General features: G+C 32.5%; 1 protein-coding gene across 3 annotated transcripts in view; it reads right to left on the reverse strand.

The window, feature by feature from the left end:
* The window catches only part of LOC134716039 (uncharacterized), a 41,577-nt gene that overhangs the window by 5,005 nt on the left and 24,466 nt on the right, over nucleotides 1–12,106 (reverse strand). For all 3 annotated transcript variants that reach the window (XM_063578723.1, XM_063578721.1, XM_063578724.1), the window contains 4 exons: nucleotides 11,617–11,785; nucleotides 10,800–10,996; nucleotides 4,649–4,827; nucleotides 2,480–2,658 (listed from right to left, as the gene is read on the reverse strand). In XM_063578723.1, coding sequence (XP_063434793.1) covers nucleotides 2,480–2,658; nucleotides 4,649–4,827; nucleotides 10,800–10,996; nucleotides 11,617–11,785 — 724 coding nt within the window. The remainder of the gene's footprint in view (nucleotides 1–2,479; nucleotides 2,659–4,648; nucleotides 4,828–10,799; nucleotides 10,997–11,616; nucleotides 11,786–12,106) is intronic.

The raw sequence follows: 12,106 nt of genomic DNA on the forward strand, positions 1-12,106 counted from the left end.
CAAGTGACTCTATCAGAGTGTTAAACATTCAAATAGTAATATAACTTTCTTACAAACTGTTTATGTATATACTTTTTTAAAGACAATTTTCATTTTTTTTTCATGAATAGTTCAACTTCACCTTGCAATACATTTTCCTATCTAGAAAATGTTATAAAATTTGTGAGTTAATTTGTTTTCAGATATTTTTTTTTAATGTGCATTGGATAATAGTTTAAAATTTGATGACATTAAAAAAATCAGTACTATTTTGGTGAAGGAAAATTGAAAAGTTTAACTTCCAATGTGATGAGTAGTAACAAACTTTTGGGTTTTGATCTGCGTCTCCACACTAATTGGATTTTGGCAAGAGGCTTATTATCGTGTTTTGATTAAAGGCAGCATGACCCACAATGAGCCACATAGACAATTAGAAGTTGTTAGTATTTGTGCTTATATGATAACAGAAAACACTAATGATCTAAGATTGCATAATTCTTCATTATGCTTCAGTACCAGTCATGGCTTTTTCAAACAGCTACACACTAAACAGGACAACAAACTGAACACAGTTACCTTTGGTGTAGTTTTTGTTCAAATAAACAGTATGTAAGATTTGAGACATTTGATTCCCCTTTATTTCACGCAACATACATATTTGTGTGTATACAAAAACAGAATATAGCAATTATTAAAGTTCTATCACCAGAAATTGGCCTGTTGTCCTGTTAAGTGTGGAGCTGTTTGAAAAAGCCATGTGAGGTATCCAGGTAAAATTAATTATATTGCAAACTTAAATCGTTCGTGCTTTCTGTAATCATATTATACACTGCCAAATTCTTTCAGCATTTACACTTTTTAATCGCAACAATTTTACTTCTTTCGCAAAATACAGATTTGGCGACTGCCAGCAGAAACCCTGATATAAGTGCTACAGTACAAGCACAAACACAAATCAGACAATGTTTTACTATCATAGTGGTCAAAGGTCAAATTCAAGGTCAGTGTGACCCATAAGACACATCTCAAGCCCTAACTGAAACTACATACTAAGTTTGGTTATCCCAAGTTCAATGGTACAAAAGTTATATATGGTATAGCAGGACACAAAACAGACAAGGTTTTACTATCATTAAAACCATTGTTAAAAGTCAGAATAAGTTTTATTAACCTCAGTTTACTGTTCAAAAGATATGAGCCAGATACAAATAGAATAAGGTTTTACTATCATAGTGGCTAAAGTCAAGGTCAGAGTGATCTGAAGTTTGTATGTGACATATCCCTTATCAATGATGCAACTGCAGACTAATTTTGATTATCCTAAGTGTTATGGTACAATTTTTATGAGTTATACACAAACTGGTTTAACCTTCATAGGGGTCAATGGTAAAATTCAAGATTATAATGATCTGAATTTGGTTTAAGACGCACCCCAAGTACATGAAGCAAATGCATACAAAGTTTGTTAAAACAAAATTGTAAAATCACATGTATGTGAGGAACAAAACACAAATTGGATAAGTGTTTACTAGCATAGTGGTCAAATATTGAAGTCAAGGTCAGGGTGACCTGACTCTAGTAAGTGACATATCTACGTCCCAGGAAGCAATTTCTACCAAGTTTGTTTGTTCATAGCAATATATACAGTGTTATGGTACGAAAGTTCTGAGTTGAACAATAATTGCTTTCATATGGGTTATATTCAATGCTACAGTGACACAACTTTGGTATTTGACACCTCCCTTGCCAATAATGATCTGCTTACCAAGTTTAGTTTAAGTCTTATAGTACAAAAGTTATGCACAAGATAGATGGAGTGATTCATGAATACCCTCAACTTTGTTTTCAGGCATAAGGCATATATATACATGAAGCATCTACAGTATACAGATTTTTTATAAATGTCTATGTGAATGCCAATTTTTTGTAAGTATAATTAGAGAGATCCATTCAAATCAAGTTATTGTCCTGACACCAAATGTGTCTTCAGCTGATGAAATCATACCATTATACAATCCCCAAATAATTTTTGCTATCTTACAAAAAATATGAACCATCCAAAAAATTGGACTCCCCTCCCACTTGGAGTTATAACCCCCCTCCCCCCCCCCTTTTCCCTTTGTGGTATGGAACCTTGATTGATTGATTGTTGGTTGCTTTACGCCACATTAGAACAAAAAGGCAATATCGCTGCGTGAGCTAATTTGGTATGCAACCATGTAGTCCATCATTATATAAATATCAAGTACTTAAGGAATAGTTTTCCTGTTTAGATTTTATTTTTATACAATTGTAACAGGAATGACTGTAATATCAAAATTTCAAAATAAAAGTTGTCTAAATGAAAAATAATCAAGGGGAGATAAATCAAAAATCTTATTTATTCCCAGATCTAATTTCTAATTTATTCTGGTATGTTGTAAAAAAATAAAAGGTATTTGTTATCTTTGAGCTCCATAATTAAAACAAAAAGTACAGAAAGCAGTTACTGCATGCTTACCTGTAAAACCAGCTGCTGAACAAACAAATTTGAGACTTCACTTGGGATAGATATCTGTGTTAACTGGAAATATTTGATATCTACATGGTAACCTGGGTGACATTTATCTGCAGGGAGACATGTGACACAAACTGTGTTGTTTGTACAACTGCTTGGGCAGCAGCTTTTACAACAATCACCTGTAAATTGAAAATAGAGGAATAATTGGGTAAAAATGGTGACAATAAAATCAACAAGAGGCTCTCAAGAGCCTGAATCGCTCACCTTAATTTTTTTGGTTAAATCTCTCATCAATGATTATTTTGGCTTTTCAATTTATTTAAATGTTCTTTGAATCGTCCTATTTTCTTCAAAAGCAAAAAAAAATCATTTTCTCCTATGTTCTATTTTAGCCATAGGAGCTATATTTCTTGACATACAAGGAAATGAAATATAAAATATATACTAGATACTATGAAACTCATTTAGCCTAAGTTTGGCTGAAATTGATACAGCAGTTTCAAAGGAGAAGATTTTTAAAAGTAAGTCAACATGATGAACAAATTGTGAAAAAAGTCTTTAAAGGGCAATAACTCCTTAAGGGGTCAATTGACAATTTTGGTCAAATTGACTTATTTGTAGATCTTACTTTGCTTAACATTTTTTTGCTATTAACAGTTTATCTGTATCTATAATAATATTCAAGATAATAACCAAAAACTGCAAAATTTCTTTAAAATCATCAATTCAGGGGCATTATACCTGAAAAACCAGTTTCCCAATTCGGCTGAAAATTTCAGGACAGGTAGACCTTGACCTAATAAATAGTTTAACTTCTTGTCTAATTTGCTCTAAATGCTTGAGTTTTTGAGATATAAGCCAAAAACTGCATTTTACCCTGTGTTCTATTTTTAGCCATGACGGCCATGTTTTTTGACGAAATAAAAAATAAGCAAAATCTTTATTTTATACACCCTACTGATTATTCAGTTGAAGTTTGGTTGAATTTGGTTGAGTAGTTTAGAGAAGATTTTTTAAAGTTAGCAAATATGAACAAATTGTAAAAAATTGTCATTAAAGGACAATAACCCCTTAAGGGATCAATTGACAATTTTGGTCATATTAACTTATTTGTAGATCTTACTTAACTGATCATTTTTGCTGTTTACACTTTATCTTTATCTATAATAATATTCAAGATAATGACCAAAAACTGCAAAATTTCCTTAAAATTACCAATTAAGTGGCAGCAACCCAACAATGGGTTGTTTGATTCAACTGAAAATTGCAGGGATGATAGATCTTGAAATAATGAACATTTTTATCTCATTTTTTGTCAGATTTGCTCTAAATGCTTTTGTTTTTGAGATATAAGCCAAAAACTGCATTTGACCCCTATGTTCTATTGTAAGTAACGGCGGCCATGTTTTTTTGAAGGATAAAAAATCGAAGCACAAACTTTGTGCAGGATAATCTAAGGAACAATCATGCTAAGTTTCATTCAAATCCATTCCATAGTTTCAGAGTAGAAGATGTTTGAAAAATTGTTAACAACGAGGACGGACGCCAAGTGATGAGAAAAGCACACATGGCCTTTTAGGCCAGGTGAGCTAATAAGCAGGTAAGAAATAGATTTCTGTCGAGCTGACTTGTTTGTTGATCTTGTCTTGCTGATCATTTTTTCTTTTAAAAGTTTATACCTTTATATTTAATGTTTAAAGAAATAAGCCAAAAAAGCCCCCAGAAATGGTTTAAAATTCATCATTAGAGGTCAACATTATTACGAAGTCTACTGAATATTTCCACCGTGTTTGACTTATTTTTGGACATTGTCTTGCTGATCATTATTGAAAGAGAAAGTTTTGGTATATCTTTCATAATTGTTCAAAATAATAGAAAATTAAAAAAAAAGAGTAAAATTTGTCATTTAAGGACAATAACTCCTTTAACAAGTTGTCTGGACCTTTTTGACATAAATGGACAATAGGCAGAAGTCATCATGTAGAACATTTGTTATCCCATCATATTTTCGCTATTTAGATTGGTTTTCAAAGTTATAGACAAAACAATCAATTTACCCCTAATTGTCATTTTCATCACCATTTTTACATCATAAATATATCATATATCTATATTTGGCTTTTCACTATGTTCCTCAAACCAGTATGATATTTAATACACTAAGCTTACCCTCAAATCTTGCCTGTAGTAAATTTAAAATATATTTTTCCAGGTTAGTTCTGTTTAGTCTGAAGTAATCAAGGCTGAACTGGCCCACATGGTTCTTAATCTCACTCCTAGCCACATTTCGCAAAACTCCATTATAATCTTGCTCATACTGTCTGTGGAGATCCCCAAGCTCATTACTCCTGAAACAAGACACAGAGAATTAATGACAAAAATATACATACATACATACAACAACACTGAATGATAGGTAATATTATGTACAGGATGATAAAATGTCATATTGTTATAAAATATGGCATTAGTGATAAGTGCCAATCTTTATTTAAACAAGAATGTGTCATTCACAGATGCCCCACTTGCAATATCATTACTATGTTCGTGTGGACTGTGAAATTGGAGTGAAAACTCTAATTTGGCATTAAAATTAGAAAGATCATATCAATGGGTACTAGGTTTCTAGTTAATTGGACATCAAGTTCATTAAAAACTACCTTGACCAAAAACTTTTAAATGAAGCAGGACAAATAGTCCGGCGGCTTTGTAAAAAAATGTGCACATCCTGTTACAAGCATAAAATTTGGCATAGACCTTCCTCAACTATTACTCTTTTATTTCAGATAGGGAGGCATTTGAAAAAAATGTCTCACTTCCGATAAAATCCAAAATGGCGGACGTCATACTTAAATCAGCCCAATATCGAAGGCTAGCGTGTAAAAATGTCCTATTATCATGCTACTATCATAATATTTGGTACAGACCTTTGTGTTTTACTACTTTTGGATAAATTAAATAGATTAGATGTCTTCAGAAACCCCACTTCCGGTTAAAATCCAATATGGCTGACATTGTACTTAAATAAGCTTATTTTTTAGGGAGGGTAATTGAAATGTGTTTTAACGTATTGCTACTATAATTACATTGTGTATGAACCTTTCTTTTGTGCTTCTGATGGAGACAATGTATAAGACATATGTCTTAAAAACCCTTTCTTCCGGAAGTATCCAAAATAGCGGAGAGATAAATATCAATTTTTAATTCAAATTTTCAACTTTTTTCAAAATGTAAAGAAAATGATTTTATTTTGTGCTGGTCATTAAACTTTTGGCTTTAAGTTATCCCCAAAACCACTTATTCTAGGATGTTTTAAATGCTAAGATATAAAGTTGACACTTCCGGTAAAAATATGACGTAAATTATAAGATGAGTCCTCAATCTATTTCTTCGATGTAGAGTTTTGGATAGATTGATTTAAACAAAATAAAATCACTATAATAGTACTAAAAAAGATTTAAAACTACTTCTATTTGGCCAAAAATACATGCTTATTCACAGTCACCACCACATGCACACAAGGTAGTGCACGGGAGACCCGATTTTACACATTAAAAATAACCGCGGCATCCTTTCTTACATCCATAATGTACAAGCTTCTGAAAAAATGATGAGGTCTCAGAAAGAGTTTTTTTTTAAAGGGACCCTCTTTGTCCCTTCGCAATCCATTAGTGACAAGACTAGGTAGCATAATAATCAATCCAAAGCTCGTCTAGCTAAACACCTGCATTAGTATATTACACGTTTTACATGCTTGAAAAGACTAGAACAAGTCGTGGGAATAGCCTCACTTAAAATGAGATTTTCCTTTTGTGCAAAAATTGACTTTCTTGGTTCGTTAATCATGTTAGATCTGATAAGTTTGTACAGTACAACCCCAGTGATTTAGGCTGATCAATCATCATTCTTTATGTTAAAGTCACATCTTCAAATACCATCAATGTCTCCCACGCAGTCTTTTTTTTCCTTTTCAAGCAAAGAGAGAACAGTATCACAACCCGTCATAAGGTATTGGTCAGAAATAAAAGTGTGTGATCATTCATTGCCTAGTGCATTTGAAAGGCCATTGATAGATATTAATTCGAAGACTTTTGCCTCCCCAAATACAATCAATAGTTCGTCTGCCCCTTTGTCACAGAATAGTGAAATACTGGTAGTTTGAAAGCTGCTAAAAGAAGCAAGGGCAACATTTAGGGGAAAGGGAATACACAGACGAACCCAGGATTAATCAAAGTGATGGATATCACTCATGGAAAGATTAGAACAGTAGTTTGAATTATTTCATATTAAGGTATGGTGGGGGAAAATTAACATTCATAAAGCACTATTGCTGAAAATTGCATTTGTCTTTAGAAGGAAACTTGCTTTTTCAGTATGAGGATAAAATGAGCTCAAATTAAATAATATGGGTCTCTAAATTTGCACAATTTTATTTAAACTGCAGTTTATATTTTATGGAAATTATGTTGCCTGTTCTGAACATGTTTAAAAAAAATAAAATAAATAAATTCTAGTAAATGTTACCAACTATACTTGTAAGACATAAATTTAGATCAACAGCTAAAAACGTTAAAGCGCCAGCCAAAAAAATCGAGAAATGTTGTTTTTGGGCATTTTGTAAGTTGAAACAGAGGTTATATGGCAGTGAAGATTAAAAGTTTTAAAGTGCCTTTTTATCAATTTTTAAAGTATTTTCAAACACAGGGCATTGAAAATGTACTTTTTCAACGTCAACCAATTAAAAAACTTATTTTATTGAAATGTGGATTCTTTCTTGATTGCAAAAATATATATTTACTTTTAATAAAAATTCAAATGACTAAAATAGACATAATGCATGTAATGATTGATGGGAAATAAACAATGGTTAATTATAATTAAAAGTTTTAAAATTTTAAAACTGTTTCAAGCCAATTCCTGATAAAAAAAAAGTGAACTAATCTAAATTGTTGATTAATTACTGATTACTGATGATTATTGGCTATTTATCAAGTAAATTATAGGCCATACTTGAATACCTTTTATATATTCATATTTTATTTTTTTAGGATCTTGTTAATCCATTAATCATTTATCTTTCAGATATAATTTACAGAATCACTTTATGTAATGTAGATCAAAAGTAATTTGCAATAAATAATTCTATCACCCTTGTAAATATCAAATATCTAATATACACATTTGTGTATTCAGTTATGAGGTCAACTACTTCTTTATTAATAATTAGATGCATATTGGAGTGGTTTGTGTAATTATGTAAGACTGAGGTTGATAGGTAATGTGGTCAATTTGATTGGCAGTTTAGGAGGTGGGGCATTGCAATTAAAGGTCCACCTTGTCTCTGATTGTTTAGTGATAATGACAGTTGTCAATCATACTAGTTGAATCAATACCCACTTACCTAATCAAAATGTTTTTAAAAAAGCCTGCACATCAACACACCTTAATGACATACATTTGTACATTCTTGAATGAACTGCTCCAATAATATACCCATTTTTTTTCAGTTTATATGTGTATTATGTGCAAATACATGAGAACCATAGGGAACTATATTTTAGTGTGAATCCATTTAGTAACAGTAGGTAACCTGTCCTGTTGTTAGGGAGGGTGGTGCCTAAGTAAAGATGTAGAACAAGTTCTAATCTTTCCAAAAACATCCTCAAAGATGGGAAATTTTTCTGAGAGATGACGACAGTAAGAAAGAACTTTTAAGTTTTCATTCACAGGAACTTGCTCAATACAATTTTGAGTACAAGGTAGTTGAACAACAAATGCTCAGGAGTCAGGATGTTTAGTGTAATCCACCACTTGATGATGTTTCAAGTTTAGCACCATGTTTACACGAAGAGACTGACACTAGAATCAAGATAGATGTGTCTGATGCAGTGAAACATAGACTTAACTGAGTCATGACTCAAACAGTCGATACTGATGTCATTGCTGTTTCGCTATTCCGTGACATAGGGCAAACAAACTTTGGTTTGCATTTAGAAGGGGAAAAGTATAAGATATATATCAATCAATGACCTTTCAAATGCACTAGGCATTAAAAGATAACACGTTCGCTGGAAAAGGAACTGCGTTGGTGACATTAATGGAGTTTGAAGATGCGACTATAGCATTTAGAATGATGATTGACCAGCCAACATCACCATATGGATTTGATGTTTAATGTCATTGAAAACGATACGTGGTTTTGTTGGAAGATAAAAAAAAGAAACAGATTAGGTTAACAAGGCAAGAAAATATGTGTTTTTGCAGAATTTATTAAGATGTGAGAAACAATACCACAGTCCTTGTAAATGTTGGAAATCAGCTCTCCGATTGTGAATTGTGACTTACTGAGTATGCTGATTGGGTATTAATATGTCCTTACCTAAATAAAATACCTTGAAACTGAAATACGAGTGGAAGAAGACTTGGATGCGTATGGTAGTTATAGCAACAAATGGTCAGGATATTCTATCTTATCCACCACGTAATGTATTTCAATTTCAACACCAAGTTCACATTTAGAGGCAGACACTAAAATCATGGTGCATGTGTCTGATGCAGTGAAACACGCACTTAAACGAGTCATGATTCGAACAGTCGTTAATGATGATGTTGTCACTACTGTTTCGCTATTCCGTAACATAGGGGTAGACGTTGTGTTTGGGAGGGCAAAAGACTTTGGATTAATATCTATCAATGGCCTTTCAAATGCACTAGGCAATGAGTGATCTGAGTGATCTGAAACACTTATTGTTATCCATGTCTTTACCTGTTGTGATATGGTTCTCTCTTTGCTTGAAAGGGGGGAAAATACTATGTGGGAGACATTGATTGCATTTGAAGATGTGACTTTAACAAAAAGAATGATGATTAATCAGACTAAATCACCGGGGTTTTACTGTAAGATCGCACAAACTTAGCAGATGGGTATAACATGGTTAACAAAGCAAGAAAATAACTATTTGCGCAACAGGAACGGCTTTTCGAGGCTATTCCCTCAACTTGGTCTAGTCTTTTCCAGCATGTAAATAATGCAATATACTAAGGCAGGTGTTTAGGGAGACGAGCTTGGGATTGGCTCTTATGCTACCCACTCCAGGCGGGGACAAAGAGGATAACTTTTGAAAAACTCTTTTTGAGGCCTCATCATTTTGTCAAAAGCTTATACATTGTGGATGTAAGAAAGGATTCCGCAGTCATTTTTAATGTGGAAAATCAGGTATCCCGTGCACTGCGATGTGTGCATGTCATGGTGACTGTGAATAAACATGTATTCTTGGCCAAATAGTAATAATTTTAAATAATTTTTAGTACTATATATATATGATAGTGATTTTATTTTGTTTTAATCAATCTATCCAAAACTCTAAATCGAAGAAATAGATTGAGGACTCATCTTTGAAATTTACGTCATATTTTTTTACCGGAAGTGTCAACTTTATATTAAATATTTACAACATGCTAGAATAAGTGGTTTCGAGGATAACTTTAAGCCAAAAGTTTAATGACCAGCACAAAATAAAATCATTTCTTTACATATTGAAAAAAATGAAAATTTGAATAAAAAATTGATATTTCTCTGTCCGCCATTTTGGATATAACCGGAAGAAAGGGTTTTTAAGACATATGTCTTATGCATTGTATCCATCAGAAACACCAAAGAAAGGTTCATACACAATGTAATGATAGTAGCAATACGTTAAAACACATTTCAGTTACCCTCCCTAAAAAATAAGCTTATTTAAGTACAATGTCAGCCATATTGGATTTTAACCGGAAGTGGGGTTTCTGAAGACATCTAATCTATTTAATTTATCCAAAAGTAGTAAAACACAAAGGTCTGTACCAAATATTATGATAGTAGCATGATAATAGGACATTTTTACACGCTAGCCTTCGATATTGGGCTGATTTAAGTATGACGTCCGCCATTTTGGATTTTACCGGAAGTGAGACATTTTTTTCAAATGCCTCCCTATCTGAAATAAAAGAGTAATAGTTGAGGAAGGTCTATGCCAAATTTCATGCTTGTAACAGGATGTGCACAATTCGTCTGAAATATGCTTGTAGCCGCCGGACTAAAATGGACAAATGAACAGAAGCACAGACAGAAAATCACAATGACCCTAAGTGGGGCATAAAGAAATAAATAAGTGATGAACAGCAATGAAGCCCCCTTCTTACATATATCATTATAAAAGGACATAACACAAGAACTGTACAAGTGGCGCTACCCCCAAAAATAAATGAATCCACAGTACATACAAAATGGGAGATAACCATTGAAAACAGTTTTACAAACCATATTAAATATTTCTTGTACCTGATATAATACTGAAGATGGAAAGACATGGTAATTTCCAGTTTATCAATAGTAAATACATCTGTTGTCATAGAGATGGTGTTGCCATACTTTGGATAGCGTATAAATTCTTTATCAGGGCCTAGAACATAACATCCTGTGAAATAGACAGTGTCTCGGTCCACAGTTCCTGTGACTTTGTTTTTAAGCAGAGCCATCTAAAAAAGAAAGATAACAAATATTACAACATGACATTATTAGTAATTTCACAGAACAATAATTATTCAATGTCAGATCTAGATTGTAAACAATTGTACCTGATAAACAACTAATTAAACTTGATTTTCAATACTATTCATTTTTTTAAAAAGCCATAAGACCATTACAAAGCAAGTGTGCATTCACTAAAAAGAGTCTCAATTTTAGAATTTATGCTGGATGTCTTTTATATGAAAGTGTAACTACAATCATGAATGCAAGAAAGTGTCCAAAGAAACGATGAAACAATTTTGCACTTGTATATAAGTAAGAAAATCATGGTGATATGAAAGCTACAACTGCTGGTGATGCATGGTAGTTTGAAGAATTGAATAAATTATTCTGGAAATGTTAAATATAACATGTACATGTACAATATTTATGACCCACGCAATATTGTGTCAGAATTTTAACTCATTTAAATGAAATTGTAAGAAGCAATATCTGTTAATTTTAACACCAGAATTTATTGGAGGTGGTGCATTTCTTTCCAGCAGGGTTGAGTAAATTAACGTGTTTCTGTTGTAAAACTCCATATAGTTTCTACATAAATATATAACAACATTTTAATATTACTTACCTCATGGTACTCAACATAAACAAAACTTGCTGGAAATATGCCAACAAAAAGAATTAATCCAATTATCACTGTTGCTATGGTGACAAGAATCAAGAATTTCTGAAGTGTTAGTGAATTCAAATAGCGAACTACACGTGGAAATCTGTCTCCAAAACAATTAGCACACTCACTGAAAATAACAAAAACAACAAAACTTAAAATATTATCACACAAAAAGTCAATAAAATTAGAATAGAAATGGAAAATATGTCAAAGAGGCTACAACCTGAACAAAGTGTAGATAACAACTCAAGGCTACCAATTGGTCTTCAACGTAGCGAGAAATTCCCACACCAAGAGATAGGCCTCAGCTGGCCCCTAAATAAAATGTGAACTAGTCATATATATACTTTTTGCATGTAAAAAGAGTACTTGTGTAAACTATTTAATGAACTATAGTTAGGTGAACTATTGCAATTCAAAATTTTAGTCATTACCAAAACCCCTCTAT

The sequence above is a fragment of the Mytilus trossulus genome, chromosome 4 (genome assembly GCF_036588685.1).
Source record: "Mytilus trossulus isolate FHL-02 chromosome 4, PNRI_Mtr1.1.1.hap1, whole genome shotgun sequence".
Classification (NCBI taxonomy): domain Eukaryota; kingdom Metazoa; phylum Mollusca; class Bivalvia; order Mytilida; family Mytilidae; genus Mytilus; species Mytilus trossulus.